At 38.7% G+C, this 21064-nt stretch overlaps 3 protein-coding genes and 1 long non-coding RNA gene across 5 annotated transcripts; 2 read left to right on the forward strand and 2 right to left on the reverse strand.

Annotated features, from left to right (window-relative positions):
* Window positions 1–777: 777 nt before the first annotated feature.
* LOC120017306 lies at window positions 778–9989 on the reverse strand. The gene is made up of 4 exons (XM_038870484.1): window positions 9680–9989; window positions 6737–9588; window positions 5487–5548; window positions 778–3790 (listed from the first exon to the last, which is right to left on the reverse strand). Exons 2-4 carry the CDS (start codon window positions 9570–9572, stop codon window positions 914–916), a joined length of 5775 nt encoding a protein of 1924 aa, XP_038726412.1. The 5' UTR covers window positions 9573–9588; window positions 9680–9989; the 3' UTR covers window positions 778–913.
* A 1543-nt stretch (window positions 9990–11532) lies between these two features.
* LOC119980016 (loganic acid O-methyltransferase-like) lies at window positions 11533–12924 on the forward strand. The gene is given in 4 exon segments (XM_038822657.1): window positions 11533–11886; window positions 11971–12414; window positions 12416–12619; window positions 12705–12924. Coding segments are annotated over 3 exon segments (666 nt in total). The 5' UTR covers window positions 11533–11886; window positions 11971–12039; the 3' UTR covers window positions 12792–12924.
* A 3261-nt stretch (window positions 12925–16185) lies between these two features.
* LOC120017069 lies at window positions 16186–17103 on the forward strand. The gene is made up of 3 exons (XR_005472089.1): window positions 16186–16429; window positions 16747–16881; window positions 16964–17103. It is a non-coding gene; the product is annotated as an uncharacterized LOC120017069 (long non-coding RNA).
* Window positions 16808–20629, reverse strand: LOC120017068 (disease resistance protein RPM1-like). Of its 2 annotated transcripts, none has more exons than XM_038870130.1 (2): window positions 19877–20629; window positions 16808–19785 (listed from the first exon to the last, which is right to left on the reverse strand). In XM_038870130.1, exon 2 carries the CDS (start codon window positions 19767–19769, stop codon window positions 16926–16928), a length of 2844 nt encoding a protein of 947 aa, XP_038726058.1. In that variant the 5' UTR covers window positions 19770–19785; window positions 19877–20629; the 3' UTR covers window positions 16808–16925. The 2 variants fall into 2 exon arrangements, with proteins under 2 accessions (XP_038726058.1, XP_038726059.1); XM_038870131.1 differs by having other exon boundaries at window positions 16808–19791.
* Window positions 20630–21064: the final 435 nt, after the last annotated feature.

Consider the following 21064-nt stretch of genomic DNA (forward strand, 5'->3'; position numbering starts at 1 on the left):
GATTAGTGGGGCTATGTTTTACTTCTTATTGGCCCATTGGAGGATATGGAATTGGGCTTTTCTAATTTTAATGAGCCCATTAATTTCTTCCCACACAAAGGACCCATCAGGCCATCACTTATGGGCTTTGTTTGCTTAGCTTTGATGAGACGCTGCAATTAACGGCTTTTCTAATTTTAACGCCTCATTCACTGGTTCGCTTCAACTTCCAAGCGAGTCGCCGTCGGCCGTGTTTCAGAATGGATGTCTTCCCCGTCCGTCTGGCCCTCTTTTTGGACGTCATTGGTATCGTTGACAGGAGATCTTCCGGATTTCTTTCACTAGGAACCCAAAGGTTTCTTAACATCCCTCATCGTTCCAGAAAGTCCACTACTTTGAAAAGGGTAAGTGCACCCACATTGAACTTTGAACTGCATAGGTTAAGACTTGTATCCAGTTATCCTTTTTGTTTGGATAATTTTCACTATGTCAAAACTTGGACTCTCTTTGGTGTCCAGTTATGTCCTTTTTGTTGGGATAATTTTCACCCTGTGAAAAGTGAAAACTTGAACTTTCTTTGGTGTGGTTGATGAAGAATAGTTTTTGGATTTGGGTTTTTGCCCCCTCTTTTATGTTCTGTAAGTTTGTTGATCGAACTCATCGTTCTAGCTCAAGAAATTGTGCGAAACCACATAAATAATTTCTTTCAATTGTTATTGATTAATTCATTATGCTGTTCTCTATTTGGTAGACATAACAGTATTAATTTTACCTGGAGAAATGGAGAGAATGATCAAGAGAGCAAAAGGAAATATGTACATTACAGTAGATTTCTTATTTACAGTGAGGAAGAATTATACATATGCGGAAAGAAAAATATAAAAATAGCAGTAAGCCCATTATTTGTTTATTTACAGGGAATCTTTAAAGCTATTTAGAACTTCCATTCATGCTTTTGTCTCTTTATTCCAGCGTCAAGCCTCAGGAAGTTTTGCCCCTTTCTGAAACTCTCTAAGGAGTAGACATCATCTGTAATGCCATCTTCACAATGAGTGAAGTAAACCTCCGGCATGTGTGAATCCTTCCAATTATCTTCGCCACCAAAAAGATGAAGTGACGATATGAAATTGCAAGGCATCTTCAGAAACTCCAGCAATTTGAGCATAGTTAGATTTTCAATGCCTGATGGAACCTGCTGTAATCCACAGTCCTCAACGATTAGCTTTTCAAGACAAGGCAGTGCTCCCTTTTCCACACCTACCGTTTTCAGTTGCTCTAACTTATTTAGACCCAGGAACTTAAGCCTTTGAAACCCTCCTGCCTTAAAAAGCAGGCTCTCTCCATCAAAAGCCTGAATGAATTCAAGATGCGCCAGATTTGGTAAATGATGGAGAGGAAAGAGCGGATCACCAGTTAATCGGCTCCACCTTAAACATAGCTTGGCCAAACCTTGAAGTGAAGATATCCAGTTGGGGAGCTTCTCTAAACGTCCTCTCAAGTATAGCCGTTGAAGAAACTTAGGAGGGCAAGTCAAGTATTGCATATCAATGATCTCATTTTTGTTTACTACAGTCAGAGAAAAGGCTCGAAGGTTCTTCAGCTTCTCAATGGACGAACATAGCGCCTTCCCATCTCTTGTTCTGAACTTTATGATGCCCAATCTTCTCAGTTGTCGGAGCCGGCCAAGTTCTTCCATTATATGGTTGCCATACTGATATGACTCTATGAAACAGAGCTTTTGTAAGGACTGTAGACATCCTATTCTTTTCATGGCCTTGAAACCATATTTAAAGTGATTATTGGAATTGGGCTCCTTTTCATAACGATAAACCAAGAGGTGGCGCAGCCTTTTGAGCTCAAGAATGTCAACCGGCAATTTACTGACATGAGTTTGTTTAAGGTCCAATGTCTCAAGGTATCTGAGCTTCCTGATAGAGCTTGGAATATTTTTTAATTTGGTATTCCTCAAGCTTAGATACTTTAAAAGGAAGAGGTTGCTTACCTGTTTTGGGAATTGCTTCAAGGGTGCATCTTGCAGGTCTAACACGTTAAGCAGTGGTGAGTGGCCAGAAGGAAATATAAGCTTCGAAGATTCATTTACAGAATCCATGCCCCAAAACATGAACAGTGAACGGAGTTTTGGCACAACCAGGCTATGATGTGCACTTTGCAAGGTATTATGCACTGATATACGCCGTACTTCTTCCGGCCAAGACATGTTTTGCTCCTTAGCGATTGCTGCAAAATTCTGTGCTCTAGCCTTGGAAACAATAATCTCCCTCAGCAAATCATGGATGCGGCATGTTTTGACCTTTCCATCACTAGTTGTCTCAGCCACTTGGATTAAGCTTCTGTTCAAGAGCTTCTTGAAGTAGCCTTCCGCAACTTCTTCTAATGTGTGTCCTTCCTTCTCTTCCACAAAGCCTTCTGCTATCCACAATCGAATCAATCTCATTTGCTCGATCTGAAGCCCCTCTGGAAAGATGCTGAAGTACAAAAGACAAGATTTAAGATAATAAGGCAAGTCATAGTAACTGTGTGACAATATTTTCTTCAAATTCTTAAGCTTGTCATTCTCTTGTAGTTCAGCACCAAGGCCACGTCGAACCATCTCCCATTCATCTATATTCTTGTCCTTTGTCACCAGGACACCACTAACTGCAACTATGGCTAGTGGCAGTCCTTCACATTTTCCGAGAATTTCATCTGAAATTTTCTCTAGATGTGGAGGACAAGACTCATTCTTAAAGATCTTCTTGCAAAATAATGCCCGAGACTCTTCCTGCATTAATGGATTCAAATTATAGATGTTACCGGGGAATTCTGTGCATGCAGTAGTGGCAACTTCAGAATCACGCGTGGTGAGTAGCACTCGGCTGCCAAGATAATTATTGGGCAATGCATATCTGACAGCATTCCAGGCATCGAAGCCCGACACATCATCTAAAACAATCAGGTATTTCCTATAATTTAGGATTTTCCTGATTTTTAGTCGTAGTTGATCATAGTTCATGCTGTTCACTTCCTCAGGAACTCGTTTCCTCAATGCTTTGTATAGTTGTTGGAGTACGTCTTTGAGGAGATCCTCTGTCTTGAAAGATTGAGAAACAGTCGCCCATGCTCGGATTGTAAAGCATTTCTTCACATTCACGTCATCATATACCTTTTTCACCAAGGTGGTCTTCCCTAAACCTCCCATGCCTACCACTGAAACCACTTCGCATTCAAATTTTCCAGTGACTAGCCACTCAACCAGCTGCTGTTTAGGCCTTTCAATCCCCACCAGATCAGCTTCTTCAAGTAGAAGGGCATCCCCTTGACCATCTAGCATTGTTATGCCTGTGGAGTTCGAGTCTTGCTCTATCACCTGATATGTGCTTTTGTATCTCTGGTACGCTTCAGCTATTCTGCTGATTCTAGAGTTGATGCCTTTGATTTCTGAAGCGATTTGGTTGCGAACATTAAATTGCTCAAGAGAGGAAAAGCTCCTTTGAAGAGAAGCAAAGAATCCATTGCTACAGTGTTGTGGTAGCCGAACCCTGTATTCATCAAGAACATCTTCGATGTCATAAGCAACGTCTCTAACTTGCCTTATCCAGACTTTTAGGGCAAGGTTGGTCTCTTCTTTTGCATCTGCAACTCTTAGAAAAGCCTTCATGTGCTCCAATTCATCTCTTATGTTCACAATTTCCTCACGGACCCCTTTGAGTAGATGCACCTCATCTTCTAGTAAGGAAGTAAGCTTCTTGAGTAGAAAATTCACAGCAGCGTCAGCCATTTTCCTCAAAGATCTTCTGAAACGTTGAACAATTCAATTAGCAAGGTGCTTGAAACACATACATGCAATTCAACACAAAACTGAAGAGTGGAATATATTAGACCATACCTGTTATGCACGTATCTTCATCATTGATAACTTTTCCTTCTATGGGATGTGATTCAAGATGGGAGTTTTGAGAGCAGGAGATCATTAAGAGATTTTCCAAGTCAAGCTTCCACTTGGTTAAGACTTGAGAGAACACCAGATTCTCTCTTACTGCTAAACTGCTAAACTCTGTAGTTTCCCTTCCGGCAGTCCACTTAAATAGTTTCTTTCTGCAGGTTTATTTGTTGTATTCACCATGAATTCTTTATTACCTACTGTCGGATGACTTCATTGCTTGCGAGTGTAAGCTAGTTACTCTGCTCCATTGGCAAATATTATATCTTTCTGTTTCACTTAATATACTTTAATACTTGATTAACTGTCTATGTATCTTCGTGACAGTGCAGATGAAGTAACCAAGCAAGCAAAAATCTAGCATTCTAGCCATGGAGATTGAAATTCAACAATTATCAGGCATTTTCTTTTCCGTGCTTTCGATCCTATCCACCAATGTTTGCCTTCATAAAATGACACCCAAATTGGAGAAGGAAGCTTTGTCAAACTTATTGGTAAGTATATTTAACGAGGATCAATCTCCGTCACTTTTCTTTCTTTCCATATAGTGTCTTGAGGAAATTGTTGAAGTCAACAGTCAACACTCTTCAAGCTTTCACTTTCATGATGACTGGTGAGTATATGTGGACAAGGAAAATCATGTTAATCTTATCCTAGGAAGTTTGAAATTCTGTTACTTAATCTTATCCTAGGAAGTTGGAAATTCTGTTACTTTCTCGGCAAGAATATTTCGTGATCCAGAGAACACATTGGTTTGTAGAGATTAATGCAGAAACAACACAAATAATGACTGAACAAGACAGGAAGTTGAGTATGCAATGCTGAAGAAGGGAAATAGTTGAAAAAGTCAGGTACCAGTGATTACTTTTATTACTTACCCCTTGGTGAATTAATAATTATTTTGGTCATTAATGCAAGCAACCTTCATGAGTGTTTATTAGTTTATTTTTTGGTGGAAGTAAATTAATTATTGATTAACAAGATAATCATCATTGACCTTGAGTAGGTGCCATCTAAGCTCATGATCTCTGCAAAAGTTCCTAACCCTAAACACCATCATTAGATGAGGATCGTAGAGTTTGGGAAATTTAAGAGTTCCGTCATCCCCGCATAAATATACTTGGATGCTTGCTTATAACAAACGATTGTTCTAGATACAATGATTTCAAATTTCTCTTGCATAATAATGCATAATACATGAGCATAATAATAGGAGGCCAAGGTAAACACACAATATTGTGCTAAGGTCACAACAATTGTTATTCACCATCATAATGAAAATGAAAGGCTTCAACAAGGGGATTGAGTACCATTGAACTTTCCCAGAAAGAGAACACAACATGGCTTACATGGATTATATTATCATATAATACCCTTTTGAGAAAATATAGAGTAAGAGATTTGATCTTATCTCAATGACGAATGATGGTATTAGGTTAAATCATCTGCAACTGCAACAAGAAGTTGCAAAGAAATTTGTGATCCATAAGATAAACAAATAAATTGAATAAACAAAAGATACATAAATAATATTTTTGCTGACAAGAGTAGGATGTATGTAGCTTACAATTTTAGCCAAAGATGCCATTGGCCAGTAGCAGATAAATTCATTAATTGACACAAGTAAATCTACAGAATAAAAAAATGTACCATACCTTGTTAGAAAAAGTCTATTCTTTAACTGCCAGGATGAAGTACTGGGCATATTATCATATACACTAACTTGAGTGTTGGAGTATCCCAAGCGACCGCACTCCCTTTGCTTTTGCTTTTGCAAGTCAAGAGATTTGCCGTCTATGTCACAGCAGTTGAGTTGACGGGTGGGTTGGGTAGATTTTTACATCCACATTCATAAAAAGTTTTAGTTAGCCCATTAAATTTGTCCCCATGGCCCATAATACAATTCAATCCAAGCAACCCATTCAGAGTTAATGGGCCTTTATGTTACTTCTTATTGAGTCCTAATTATCGTTCCATACTCCCATTCAAGGAAAATACAATTGGGCTTTTCTAATTTTAATGAGCCCATTATTCCTTCCCGTACAAAGGATCCATTCACCTCACCTAGCAAGTCGGATTGGGCTTTGTTTGCTTAGCTTCGATGAGACACTGTAGTTAACGGCTTAACGCCTCGTTCCCTGGTTCGCTTCATCTTCCACGCGCGTCGCCGGCTGCGGTGTCTCAGAATGGATTTCTTCCCCGTCCGTCCAGACATCTTTTCGCCATCATTGGTATTGTTGTCAACAGGTCTTCCGGATTTCTTTCGCTAGGAACTCAAAGGTTTCTTAACATCCCTCATGGTTCCGGGAAGTCCGCTACTTTGAACAAGGTAAGTGCACCCACGTTTAAATTTGAACTGCATAGGTCAAGACTCGTGTCCAGTTATGTCCTTTTTCTTGGGATAATTTTCACTATGTGAAAACTTGGACTCTCTTTGGTCTGGTTGATGAAGAATAGTTTTTGGATTTGGGGTTTTTGTCCCCTCTTCTATGCTTTGTAATTTTGTTGGTCTAATTTATACTCATCGTTCTAGCTCAAGAAATTGTGGCGAAACCACATAAATAATTTCTTTCAATTGTGATTGATTAATTCATTATGTTGTTCTCTATTTGGTAGCCATAACAGTATTAATTTTATCAGAACAAATGGAGAAAATGATCAAGAGAGCAAAAGGAAATATGGAGCACACACAGAAACTAAATTACAGTAGATTTCTTATTTACAGTGAGGAAGGATTATACATATGCAGAAAGAAAAATATACAACTAGCAGTAAGCCCATTATTTGTTTATTTACAGTGAATCTTTAAAGCTATTTAGAACTTCCATTCATGCTTTTGTCTCTTTATTCCAGAGTCGAGCCTGAGGAAGTTTTGTCCCTTTATGAAACTCTCTAAGGAATAGACATCATCCGTAATGCCATCTTCACAATGAGTGAAGTAAACCTCTGGCATGTGTGAATCCTTCCAATTATCTTCGCCACCAAAAAGATGAAGTGATGATATGAAATTGCTAGGCATCTTTAGAAACTCCAGTAATTTAAGCATAGTTAGATTTTCAATGCCTGATGGAACCTGCTGTAATCCGCAGTCCTCAACGATTAGCTTTTCAAGACAAGGCAGTGCTCCCTTTTCCACAGCTACCCTTTTCAGATGCTCTAACTTATTTAGGCCTAAGAACTTAAGCCTTTTAAACCCTCCTGCCTTAAAAAGCAGGCTCTCTCCATCAAAAGCCTGAATGAATTCAAGATGCGCCAGATTTGGTAAATGATGGAGAGGAAAGAGCGGATCACCAGTTAATCGGCTCCACCTTAAACATAGCTTGACCAAACCTTGAAGTGAAGATATCCAGTTGGGGAGCTTCTCTAAACGCCCTCTCAAGTATAGCCGTTGAAGAAACTGAGGAGGAGAAGTCAAGTGTTGCATATCAATGATCTCATTTTTGTGTACTACAGTCAAAGAAAAGGCTTGAAGGTTCTTCAGCTTCTCAATGGAAGAACATAATGCCTTCCCGTCTCTTGTTCTGAACTTTATAATGCCCAACCTTCTCAGTTGTCGGAGCCGGCCAAGTTCTTCCATTGTATGGTTGCCATACTGATCTGACTCTATGAAGCAGAGCTTTTGTAAGGATTGTAGACATCCTATTCTTTTCATGGCCTTGAAACCGTATTTAAAGTGATTATTAGAATTGGGCTCCTTTTCATAATGATAAACCAAGAGGTGGCGGAGCCTTTTGAGCTCCAGAATGTCAACCGGCAATTTACTGACACGAGTTTCCTTAAGGTCCAATGTCTCAAGGTATCTGAGCTTCCTGATAGAGCTTGGAATATTTTTTAATTTGGTATTCCTCAAGCTTAGATACTTTAAAAGGAAGAGGCTGCTTACCTGTTTTGGGAACTTCTTCAAAGGTGCATCTTGCAGGTCTAACACGTTAAGCAGCCGTGAGTTGCCAGAAGAAAATATAAGTTTGGAAGATTCATTCACAGAATCCATGCCCCAAAACATGAATAGCGAACGGAGTTTTGGGACAACCAAGCTATGATGTGCATTTTGCAGGGTGTTATGCACTGATATGCGCCGTACTTTTTCAGGCCAAGATATGTTTTGCTCCTTAGCAATTGCTGCAAAATTCTGTGCTCTAGCCTTGGAAACTATAATCTCCCTCAGCAAATCATGGATGCGGCATGTTTTGACCTTTCCATCACTGGTTGTCTCAGCCACTTGGATTAAGCTTCTGTTCAAGAGCTTCTTGAAGTAGCCTTCTGCAACTTCCTCTAATGTTTGCCCTTCCTTCTCTTCCACAAAGCCTTCTGCTACCCACAATCGAATCAATCTCGTTTGCACGATCTGAAGACCCTCTGGAAAGATGCTGAAGTACAAAAGACAAGATTTAAGATAATAAGGCAAGTCATAGTAACTGTGTGACAATATTTTCTTCAAATTCTTAAGCTTGTCATTCTCTTGTAGTTCAGCACCAAGACCGCGTCGAACCTTCTCCCATTCATCTATATTCTTGTCCTTCGTCACCAGGACACCACTAACTGCAACAATGGCTAGTGGCAATCCTTCACATTTTCCGAGAATTTCATCTGAAATTTTCTCTAGATGTGGAGGGCAAGAGTCGTTCTTAAAGATCTTCTTGCAAAATAAAGCACTAGACTCTTCCTGTGATAATGGATTCAAATAATAGATGTTACCGGGGAATTCTGTGCATGCAGTAGTGGCAACTTCAGAATCACGAGTGGTGAGTAGTACTCGGCTGCCAAGATAATTATTGGGCAATGCATATCTGACAGCATTCCAGGCGTCGAAGCCCCACACATCATCTAAAACAATCAGGTATTTCCTATCGTTTAGGATTTTCTTGATTTTTAGTCGTAGCTGATCATAGTTTAGGACTTCCTCAGGAACTCGTTTCCTCAATGCTTTGTATAGTTGTTGGAGTATGTCTTTGAGAAGGTCCTCTGTCTTGGAAGATTGGGAAACAGTAGCCCATGCTCGGATTGTGAAGCATTTCTTCACATTCACATCATCATATACCTTTTTCACCAAGGTGGTCTTCCCTAAACCTCCCATGCCTACCACTGAAACCGCTTCGCACTCAAATTTGCCGGTGACTAGCCACTCCACCAGCTGCTGTTTAGGCCTGTCAATCCCCACCAGATCAGCTTCTTCAAGTAGAAGGGCATCTCCTTGACCATCCTGCAGTGTTATGCCTGTGGAGTTCGAGTCTTGCTCTATCACCTGATATGTGCTTCTGTATCTCTGGTACGCCTCTGCTATTCTGCTGATTCTAGAGTTGATCCCTTTGATTTCTGAAGCGATTTGGTTGCGAACATTAAAATGCTCAAGAGATGAAAAACTCCTTTGAAGGGAAGCAAAGAATCCATTGCTACAGTTATGGGATAGCCGAACCCTGTATTCGTCAAGAACATCTTCGATGTCATAAGCAACGTCTCTAACTTGCCTTATCCACACTTTTAGGGCAAGGTCGGTCTCTTCTTTTGCATCTGCAACTCTTAGAAAAGACTTCATATGCTCAAATTCATCTCTGATGTACACAACTTCCTCACGGACTCCCTTCAGGAGATGCACCTCATCTTCAAGTACGGAAGTAAGCTTCTTGAGTAGAAAATTCACTGCAGCTTCGGCCATTTTCCTGAAAGATCCCCTGAAACTTTAAACAATTCAATTAACATGGTCCTTGAAACACATACCTGCAATTCAACGAAAACTGAAGAGTGGAATATCGTAAACCATACCTATTATGCACTTATCTTTGTTATTGTTAGCTTTTCCTTCTATGGTATTTGATGCAAGATGGAGTTTTGAGGGCAGGAGATCATTAAGAGAATTTCAAAGGCAAGCTTCCACTTGGTCTAGACTTGAGAGAACGCCGGATTCTCTCTTACTGCTAAACTCTGTAGTTTCCCTGCTGACGGTCCACTTGTATAGTTTCTTTCTGCAGGTTTATATATTGTATTAATCGTGAATTGTTTATTACCTACTAGGATGACTTCATTGCTTGCGAATGTAAGATACTTACTCTGCTCCATCGGCAAAGATTATCTATTTCTGTTTCACTTATATATTTTAATCCTTTGTTAACTGTCTTTGTATTTTCCTGACAGTGCAGATGAAATAACCAATCAAAGCAAAAATCTAGCAATGGAGATTGAAATTCAACAATTACCAAGCATTTTCTTTTCTGTGCTCTCATCCCATCCACCAATGTTTTCCGTTATAAAATGACACCCAAATTGGAGAAGGAAGCTCTGTTGAACTTATTGGTAAGTATATTCAACCAGGATCAATTTCCTTCACTTTTCTTTCTTTCTTTCTATATAGTTTCGTGAGGAAATTCTTGAACTCAACTCTCTTGAAGCTTTCACTTTCACGACGACTGTGAGTATATGTGAACAAGGAAAATAAAGTTAATCTTATCCCTAGGAAGTTAAAATTGACACTCCAACAAAAATATTAAATGAGCAAGACAAGAAGTTGAGTATGCAATGCTGAAGAAGGGAAACCGTCGAAAAAGTCAGCTGGCTTTTCATGGTCACCAATGATTACTCTTATTACTTTTACCCCTTGGTGAATTAATAATTATTTTGGTCATTACTGCAAGCAATCTTCATGAGTGTTTTTTCAAAGAAATTCAGGCCAATTCAACAATAAAACACAAATTAAGATCATATATTTCCAAGTTTTGATAGTCAATCGTCAAAAGGGTGGTGAAAAAAATCCATGTATTTGAGTCTACATCTAGTTTATTAGTTTATTTTTTAATATTGATTCACTAAATTGTTAACGAGATAATCATCATTAACCATGAGTCAGTGCCACCTAAACTCATGAACTCAGCAAAAACTTTTCTAGCTCTATGCTTTGGTAGGACATTCACAAACGTTTGGGAGGGGAGGGAAACTTTCCAATACAAAAAAAAAAAAAACACATATTTTCTATTAAAATGTTCCTGAATCCTTCCTGACACTTTGCATACGGATCCAGGGGTCTGTAATTTCTAGAGTATACAATTCTCATCCAACGGTTCAAGAGGTAATATCACATCGAACCACACTTTTGTATTTTCTCCAATAGACTTATTCTTCACTATTGGATGTGGACGGTAGACGGTGGTGTTTGGAAAGTTCCAAGAGTTCCCTCGTCCCTGCAAACACGCATAATATTTGAACCGTTGCTTATAACAAGTGGTTGTTCTCACCTTAACAAAATCTTTATGTTTACCCTTGACTCCTAATATCGCCATCATAATGAAAATAAAGGCTTCAAAAAGGGTATTGACCACAACAATTTCCATTGAACTTTCCCAGAAAGAGAACATGAAGAATTTGCAAATAAATTTGTGATCCATAAGATATACAAATAAACTGAATAAACAAAATATACATAATATTTTGCTGACAAGAGTAGGATGTAGCTTACAATTTTAGCCAAAGATGCCATTGACCAGTGGAAGATGTTTTGACATATTGTTGGGGCGGCTTATCAAATGCAATTAGTCAACCCTCCATATGTTAATTATTTATTATTATTGTTGTTGTTGTTGTTATTTTGGTCCTTACTTAGCTGTTTTTGTTGTTTGTATTTGGTGTTCTTAAGAATCCTTCTACTTACTCACAACAGCAACTTCGGATCTGCAAACTACAAGACGATAAAGTTTATGTTCTGCAGACAAACATCCATAACGACAGGCCAAATATGAAAAGATCAAATATAGAAAACACCAACTAGGTCGGTAATCTCTTTCAGGAGACCAGAATAAACAATCTCCATAAACGTAACACAAAAAGAACCCAAATGGCAGCTCCTTATATTAGTTTAGTTTAATAGTGTGAGCAGGGTGTGTTACTTGATTTGAGAGCTGATAAGAGAGAAAAATGCCATGGAAACTGCTATGAATAGAAGAGATGGAAAGTACAGCTACACCCGCAATTCTTCGGGGCAGGTACTCAAAACATGCTATATATAATTGACTTGTAGTTAGCTTGGTTTAATAAGGATTTTCATGAAAAAAATTTCTTTTGTATAGACGAGGATTGGAGCTGGTGAAGGACTTGATAAACAAAGGAATTGATGAAAGCTTGATGTGGCTAAGCTCATGTCATCTTCTTCTTTTTCTTCCAAAATATTCAGGGTTGCTGATCTGGGATGTTCTGTTGGGCCTAACACATACTTTGCTGTGCAAAACATTATAAATTCTGTGAAACTCAAATATCAAGAAACTGATGTTGAGTTTCAAGCATTTTTCAATGACCAAATCTCTAATGATTTCAATGTTCTCTATCTTCCTTCTGACAGGGAATACTTTGTTGCCGGTGCTCCTGGTCCTTTTCAAGGTCGCTTGTTCCCCAAGAATTCTATTCATTTTGTCCACTCCTCCTATTCAATCCATTGGCTCTCAAGTGTTCCAGAAGAGTTAGTAGACAAGGATTCATCCGCGTACAATAAGGGGAAGATCTATTACACAAGTGCCTCAGGAACAAGTTTTCGAAGCTTACACAGCTCAATTTGCAAAAGGCATCACATCTTTTCTCAATGCCAGGGCACAAGAGGTTGTCCATGGAGGGTTTATGGCCTTATTGATACCTTGCTTTCCAGATGGCACTCCTCATTCACAGTGCAACGTTGAAGCCATGTTTGATTTACTTGAAGACAGCCTCATGGATTTGGTCAATATGGTAACATTTATTTCGTTATTGTGCAGATCGATTACTCTGAACAATTGAAAAAGATGATTGTGTTGTTTTGTTTCTGTCATTTCAGGGATTAGTTAGTGAGGCTAAAGTGGACTTCTTCAACTTGCCAATGTACCGCACAAGTCCACAAGAATTGAAGGGGTTGATCACTTGATTGAGAAAATTGGTTATTTTAGCATTGAGAGAATGGAAAACATACACCTTAGTTGGACTCCAGTTGATGCTTCTTTCATTAAGAATTTGATCCAGCACTTAAGAGCTGCTTTGGAAGGAATGATCAGGGAACACTTTGGTAATGATAGAGTTGACGAGCTCTTTGATCAGTGCACCAAGAAAATCATGGACTCTTTCATCTTTTCAGTGCCAGAAAAGTATAAGTCTAGGTCTGAATTGTTTGTCCTTCTCAAGCGAAATGGTGATTGATCATGATTGAGGTCTTCTCATCACAGTTTCTATGATCTTTACGTGCTTGTGAATCAATATACCGAAGTGTCAGCTGGTCTACAGTTACCTTATAATTTTCTGTCTGTGAAGAACATGATTAGCATGTGTATTCATTACCCTGTCTTCACTGCAAGAGTCTTGTGCGCTCGCGCTCCAGAGTTGTTTGTTGTTATTTTGTGTATGAGTTGAGTAGTTTCCGTTTAGTTTGTAATAAACAGCTCATCAACTATCCTATGTTGCAATGGAAATGACAAGGTAATGGACAACCTAACATTTTGTGTAAATTGCTTTGTGGTCACCTTAAAATTCCCAATTTCTTTGATATGCTTTACTAGAAACTCAATCTATAGAATTTCATTACTTGAGCTCGTGATTATTTGTCGTCTGCGCCGCGACACCCCATCTGTTGTGCTTATGTAACTACTAAAATGGTGAATCTCACCACATTCAGAATTATGCAGAACAGATGAGTAAAAAAAACATATTTTTTTCAAACAATTGAACAATAACATGGTAGTTTGTTAACTCTGAATAGATACCAGAGTCCATGACTATCTTTGCGAGCAGATTGAGCCATTCATCGATGACATTGTCTCCAAAATGCTCACTTATCATTCCTTCCAAAGAAGCTCTGATGTGAAATGTTATAAGTATGCCTACACTAGTTGTTTTTTCTGTTGGAGTTATGTAGTGTCCACTGGCCTCCTGGATTATCTTGTGTCATGATGTTTGTCCTGATGCATATGTAATTCTGGATTAGTCATGCCGGCTAGTATATAGAATTCTCTACATTTCATGTAAAAGTGTTCTCTAGTACCTGTGCTTTCTTACTTGTAGCCGATTACTGTGTACCGTGAATTCTTTATTACCTACTGTCAGATGACTTCATTGCTTGCGAGTGTAAGCTACTTACTCTACTCCATTGGCAAATATTATATCTTTCTGTTTCACTTAATATACTTTAATACTTGATTTATTGTCTATGTATCTGCGTGGCAGTGCAGATGAAGTAACCAAGCAAGCAAAAATCTAGCATTCTAGCCATGGAGCTTGAAATTCAACAATTATCAGGCATTTTATTTTTCTTGCTTTCGATCCTATCCACCAATGTTTTCCTTTACAAAATGACACCCAAATTGGAGAAGGAGGCTTTGTCAAACTTATTGGCAAGTATATTTAACCAGGATCAATTCCCTCACTTTTCTTTCTTTCCATATAAATTCTTGAGGAAATTGTTGAAGTTAACACTCTTGAAGCTTTCACTTTCATGATGACTGGTGAGTATATGTGGACAAGGAAAATCATGTTAATCTTATCCTAGGAAGTTTGAAATTCTGTTGCTTAATCTTATCCTAGGAAGTTGGAAATTCTGTTACTTTCTCAGCAAGAATATTTCGTGATCCAGAGAACACATTGCTTTGTGGAGATTAATGCAGAAACAACACAAATAATGACTGAACAAGACAGGAAGTTGAGTATGCAATGCTGAAGAAGGGAAATAGTTGAAAAAGTCAGGTACCAGTGATTACTTTTATTACTTTCCCCTTAGTGAATTAATAATTATTTTGGTCATTAATGCAAGCAAACTTCATGAGTGTTTATTAGTTTATTTTTTTGTTGGAAGTAAATTAATTATTGATTAACAAGATAATCATCATTGACCTTGAGTAGGTGCCACCTAAGCTCATGAACTTTGCAAAAATTCCCAACTCTATGCTATGGTAGGACATTCATAGGCGTTGAGGAGGGGAGGAAAACTTTCCAAGACAAAAAACATATATTTTCTTTTGAAACAATCCCAAATCCTTCCCCAACACTTGTATGGGATCTTAGGGCTGCGCAATCCTCAGAGTGTACAATTACACATCACACCATCATTAGATGAGGATTGTAGATTAGATGAGGATTGTAGAGTTTGGAAAATTTAAGAGTTCCGTCATCCTTGCATAAATATACTTGGATACTTTGCTTATAACAAACGATTGTTCTAGATACAATGATTTCAAATTTCTCTTGCATAATAATACATAATACATGAGCATAATAATAGGAGGCCAAGGTAAACACACAATATTGTGCTAAGGTCACAACAATTGTTATTCACCATCATAATGAAAATAAAAGGCTTCAAAAAGGGGGATTGAGTACCATTGAACTTTCTCAGAAAGAGAACACAACATGGCTTACATGGATTATATTATCATATAATACCCTTTTGAGAAAATATAGAGTAAGAGATTTGATCTTATCTCAATGACGAATGATGGTATTGGGTTAAATCATCTGCAACAAGAAGAAGTTGCAAAGACATTTGTGATCCATAAGATATACAAATAAATTGAATAAACAAATATATACATAAATAATATTTTTGCTGACAAGAGTAGGATGTATGTAGCTTACAATTTTAGCCAAAGATGCCATTGGCCAATACCAATAGCAGATAAATTCATTAATTAAGACCAATAAATCTATAGAATAGAGGATGAATAAAAAGACAGGTGACACATGAGAAAGAGCTCCTTAGAGTCAATCCAGAGAGGGGTGTCAACTCAGGAAGTAAAGTCAAGTTCAATATAGACAGTGGAGAATCAACTCAAATCCTAACATGTTGTCTCTCAATAACCTCAACGTGAGATTAAATCGAGATCCTAACAAACTTAACAACCGGAGATAAGAATATTTCAACAAATGCTTTACAACGCCTACTAAAGGAATTAGTAGCCAGATAGAGGTACAAACTCTGAATTGCAACATTTGATACTTTGAATAAAAGACACTATTTTGATCTTTGGAGTGTCCTGAGGCCACCACCCACCCTTTGCTTTTGCAAGTTAAAGATTCGCCATTAATGTATGGGATGAGCAGATTTTTGCATCCACGTCCATAAAAATTTTAGTTAGCCCATTAAATTTGTCCCCATAATACGATCCAATCCAAGCAACCCATTCAGAGTTAATGGGCCTTTATGTTCTTCTTATTGAGCCCTAATTATCGGCCCATACTCCCATTGAAGGAGAATAGAATTGGGCTTTCCTAATTTTAATGAGCCCATTATTTCTTCCAGCACAAAGATCCATTCACCTAGGCCCTAGCAAGTCGGATTGGGCTTTGTTTGCTTAGCTTCGATGAGACACTGTAGTTAACGGCTCGTTCCCTGGTTCGCTTCATCTGCCACGCGAGTCGCCGGCTGCGGTGTCTCAGAACGAATTTCTTCCCCGTCCGTCCAGACATCTTTTCGCCATCATTGGTATTGTTGACAACAGATCTTGCGGATTCCTTTCGCTAGGAACTCAAAGGTTTCTTAACATCCCTCATGGTTCCAGGAAGTCCGCTACTTTGAACAAGGTAAGTGCACCCACGTTTAAATTTGAACTGCATAGGTCAAGACTTGTGTCCAGTTATGTCCTTTTTGTTGGGATAATTGTCACTATGTGAAAACTTGGACTCACTTTGGTCTGGTTGATGAAGAATAGTTTTTGGATTTGGGGTTTTTCCCCCTCTTTTATGCTTTGTAATTTTGTTGGTCTAATTTATACTCATCGTTCTAGCTCAAGAAATTGTGGCAAAACCACATAAATAATTTCTTTCAATTGTGATTGATTAATTCATTATGTTGTTCTCTATTTGGTAGCCATAACTGATAACAGTATTAATTTTATCAGAACAAATGGAGAAAATGATCAAGAGAGCAAATGGAAATATGGGGCCGGCACACACAGAAACTAAATTACAGTAGATTTCTTATTTACAGTGATGAAGGATAATACACATGCAGAAAGCAAAATATACAAATAGCTGTAAGCCCATTATTTGTTTATTTACAGTGAATCTTTAAACCTATTTAGAACTTCCATTTATGCTTTTGTCTCTTTATTCCAGTGTCGAGCCTGAGGAAGTTTTCTCCCTTTATGAAACTCTCTAAGGAGTAGACATCATCCGTAATGCCATCTTCACAATGAGTGAAGTAAACCTCTGGCATGTGTGAATCCTTCCAATTATCTTCACCACCAAAAAGATGAGGTGACGATATGAAATTGCTAGGCATCTTTAGAAACTCCAGTAATTTAAGCATGGTTAGATTTTCAATGCCTGATGGAACCTGCTGTAATCCACAGTCCTCAACGATTAGCTTTTCAAGACAAGACAGTGCTCCCTTTTCCACGGCTACCGTTTTCAGTTGCTCTAACTTATTTAGACCCAGAAACTTAAGCCTTTGAAACCCTCCTTCCTTAAAAAGCAGGCTCTCTCCTTCAAAAGCTTGAATGAATTCAAGGTGCGCCAGATTTGGTAAATGATGGAGAGGAAAGAGCGGATCACCAGTTAATCGGCTCCACCTTAAACATAGCTTGGCCAAACCTTGAAGTGAAGATATCCAGTTGGGGAGCTTCTCTAAACGTCCTCTCAAGTATAGCCGTTGAAGAAACTTAGGAGGGCAAGTCAAGTATTGCATATCAATGATCTCATTTTTGTTTACTACAGTCAGAGAAAAGGCTCGAAGGTTCTTCAGCTTCTCAATGGAAGAACATAGCGCCTTCCCATCTCTTGTTCTGAACTTTATGACGCCCAATCTTCTCAGTTGTCGGAGCCGGCCAAGTTCTTCCATTATATGGTTGCCATACTGATATGACTCTATGAAACAGAGCTTTTGTAAGGACTGTAGACATCCTATTCTTTTCATGGCCTTGAAACCATATTTAAATTGATTATTAGAATTGGGCTCCTTTTCATAACGATAAACCAAGAGGTGGCGGAGCCTTTTGAGCTCAAGAATGTCAACCGGCAATTTACTGACATGAGTTTGTTTAAGGTCCAATGTCTCAAGGTATCTGAGCTTCCTGATAGAGCTTGGAATATTTTTTAATTTGGTATTCCTCAAGCTTAGATACTTTAAAAGGTAGAGGTTGCTTACCTGTTTTGGGAATTGCTTGAAGGGTGCATCTTGCAGGTCTAACACGTTAAGCAGCGGTGAGTGACCAGAAGGAAATATAAGTTTTGAAGATTCATTTACAGAATCCATGCCCCAAAACATGAACAGTGAACGGAGTTTTGGCACAACCAGGCTATGATGTGCACTTTGCAAGGTGTTATGCACTGATATACGCCGTACTTCTTCTGGCCAAGACATGTTTTGCTCCTTCGCGATTGCGGCAAAATTCCGTGCTCTAGCCTTGGAAACAATAATCTCCCTCAGCAAATCATGGATGCGGCATGTTTTGACCTTTCCATCACTAGTTGTCTCAGCCACTTGGATTAAGCTTCTGTTCAAGAGCTTCTTGAAGTAGCCTTCCGCAACTTCTTCTAATGTGTGTCCTTCCTTCTCTTCCACAAAGCCTTCTGCTATCCACAATGGAATCAATCTCATTTGCTCGATCTGAAGCCCCTCTGGAAAGATGCTGAAGTACAAAAGACAAGATTTAAGATAATAAGGCAAGTCATGGTAACTGTGTGACAATATTTTCTTCAAATTCTTAAGCTTGTCATTCTCTTGTAGTTCAGCACCAAGACCACGTCGAACCATCTCCCATTCATCTATATTCTTGTCCTTCGTCACCAGGACACCACTAACTGCAACTATGGCTAGTGGCAGTCCTTCACATTTTCTGAGAATTTCATCTGAAATTTTCTCTAGATGTGGAGGGCAAGAGTCGTTCTTAAAGATCTTCTTGCAAAATAAAGCACTAGACTCTTCCTGTGATAATGGATTCAAATAATAGATGTTACCGGGGAATTCTGTGCATGCAGTAGTGGCAACTTCAGAATCACGAGTGGTGAGTAGTACTCGGCTGCCAAGATAATTATTGGGCAATGCATATCTGACAGCATTCCAGGCGTCGAAGCCCCACACATCATCTAAAACAATCAGGTATTTCCTATCGTTTAGGATTTTCTTGATTTTTAGTCGTAGCTGATCATAGTTCATGCTGTTGACTTCCTCAGGAACTAGTTTCCTCAATGCGTTGTATAGTTGTTGGAGTATGTCTTTGAGAAGGTCCTTTGTCTTGAAAGATTGAGAAACAGTAGCCCATGTTCGGATTGTGAAGCATTTCTTTACATTCACATCATCATATACCTTTTTCACCAAGGTGGTCTTCCCTAAACCTCCCATGCCTACCACTGAAACCACTTCGCATTCAAATTTGCCAGTGACTAGCCACTCAACCAGTTGCTGTTTAGGCCTGTCAATCCCCACTAGATCAGCTTCTTCAAGTAGAAGGGCTTCTCCTTGACCATCCAGCAGTGTTATGCTTGTGGAGTTCGAGTCTTGCTCTATCACCTGATATGTGCTTCTGTATCTCTGGTACGCCTCAGCTATTCTGCTGATTCTAGAGTTGATCCCTTTGATTTCTGAAGCGATTTGGTTGCGAACATTAAAATGCGCAAGAGAGGAAAAACTCCTTTGAGGAAAAGCAACGAATCCATTGCTACAGTTATGTGGTAGCCGAACCCTGTATTCATCAAGAACATCTTCGATGTCATAGGCAACGTCTCTAACTTGCCTTATCCACACTTTTAGGGCGAGGTCGGTCTCTTCTTTTGCATCTGCAACTCTTAGAAAAGACTTCATATGATCAAATTCATCTCTGATGTACACAACTTCCTCGCGGACCCCCTTCAGGAGATGCACCTCATCTTCAAGCACGGAAGTAAGCTTGTTGAGTAGAAAATTCACTGCAGCTTCGGCCATTTTCCCTAATGATCTTCTGAAACTTTAAACAATTCAATTAACATGGTTCTAGAAACACATACATGCAATTTAACAAAAACTGAAGAGTGGAATATGGTAAACCATACCTATTATGCACGTAGCTTCGTTATTGTTAGCTTTTCGTTCTATGGTATGTGATTCAAGATGGAGTTTTGAGACAGGAGATCATTAAGAGAATTCTAAGGCTAGCGTCCACTTGGTCTAGACTTGAGGGAATGCCGGATTCTCTCTTACTGCTAAACTCTGTAGTTTCCCTGCTGACAGTCCACTTGTATAGTTTCTTTCTGCAGGTTTATATATTGTATTGATCGTGATATCTTTATTACCGACTGGGATGACTTCATTGCTTGCGAATGTAAAGATACTTACTCTGCTCCATCGGCAAAGGTTATCTATTTGTGTTTCACTTATATATTTTAATACTTTATTAGCTGTCTATGTATTTTCCTGACAGTGCAGATGAAGTAACCAATCAAAGCAAAAAATCTAGATATGGAGATTGAAATTCAACAATTATCAGGCATTTTCTTTTCTTTGCTTTCGATCCTATCCACCAATGTTTTACACTGTAAAATGACACTCAAATCGGAGAAGGAAGCTCTGTCGAACATATTGGTAAGTATATTCAACCAGGATCAATTTCCTTTTCTTTTCTTTTCTTTCTTTCTATGTAGTTTCTCGAGGAAATTGTTGAAGTCAACTCTCTTGAAGCTTTCACTTTCATGACGACTGTGAGTATATGTGAACAAGGAAAATCATGTTAATCTTATCCCTAAGGAAGTTGAAAATTCTGTTACTTTCTAGGCAAGAATATTTCATGATGCAATTGCAATCCGTACAATGCTTTGTGGATACAAAAGTCTTTCTCTCTCGACCGAAAGAGTTTTCTCTTTCTTCTTCGATAGAGTGTAAGGGGAGTTCTTATTGTGTGGCAATAAGGATAATCTGTGATTTTCCTTATGGAGGATCTTACAGATAAGTGGAAGAAGTTAAACCTTACAGGAGTGGAAGAGCAGGGGTTGCATCTCGGAAGAGAAGATCTGGAATCCTCATCAACAAAGGGAGAGTTGAGTCTATTAGGGAAACTTTTTCATGAACGAAGTATTACTGGAGAAGTACTTTCCAATACTATGAAAAGTATATGGAAATTACATCAGCATCCTAAGTTTAAGGATCTTGGGGGCAATCTGTTCGCAATCGTCTTTGATAATGCAAAGGACAAGTTAAAAATTATGGAGGGGAGACCTTGGTTATTCGATCGACATTTATTGGTC

This window comes from Tripterygium wilfordii, chromosome 15, assembly GCF_013401445.1.
Source record: "Tripterygium wilfordii isolate XIE 37 chromosome 15, ASM1340144v1, whole genome shotgun sequence".
In the NCBI taxonomy this organism is placed as follows: domain Eukaryota; kingdom Viridiplantae; phylum Streptophyta; class Magnoliopsida; order Celastrales; family Celastraceae; genus Tripterygium; species Tripterygium wilfordii.

Coding starts and splice junctions, on each gene's coding strand:
- LOC120017306 (XM_038870484.1), bottom strand. CDS start 9,572: ATGGCCGAAGCTGCAGTGAATTTTCTACTCAAGAAGCTTACTTCCGTA. Junction 5,549..6,736: donor AAAGCATGAATGGAAGTTCT/AAATAGCTTTAA, acceptor TTTATTCTGTAG/ATTTACTTGTGTCAATTAAT. Junction 3,791..5,486: donor TGGCATCTTTGGCTAAAATT/GTAAGCTACATA, acceptor CTTGCTAATTGA/ATTGTTCAACGTTTCAGAAG.
- LOC120017068 (XM_038870130.1), bottom strand. CDS start 19,769: ATGGCCGAAGCTGCAGTGAATTTTCTACTCAACAAGCTTACTTCCGTG.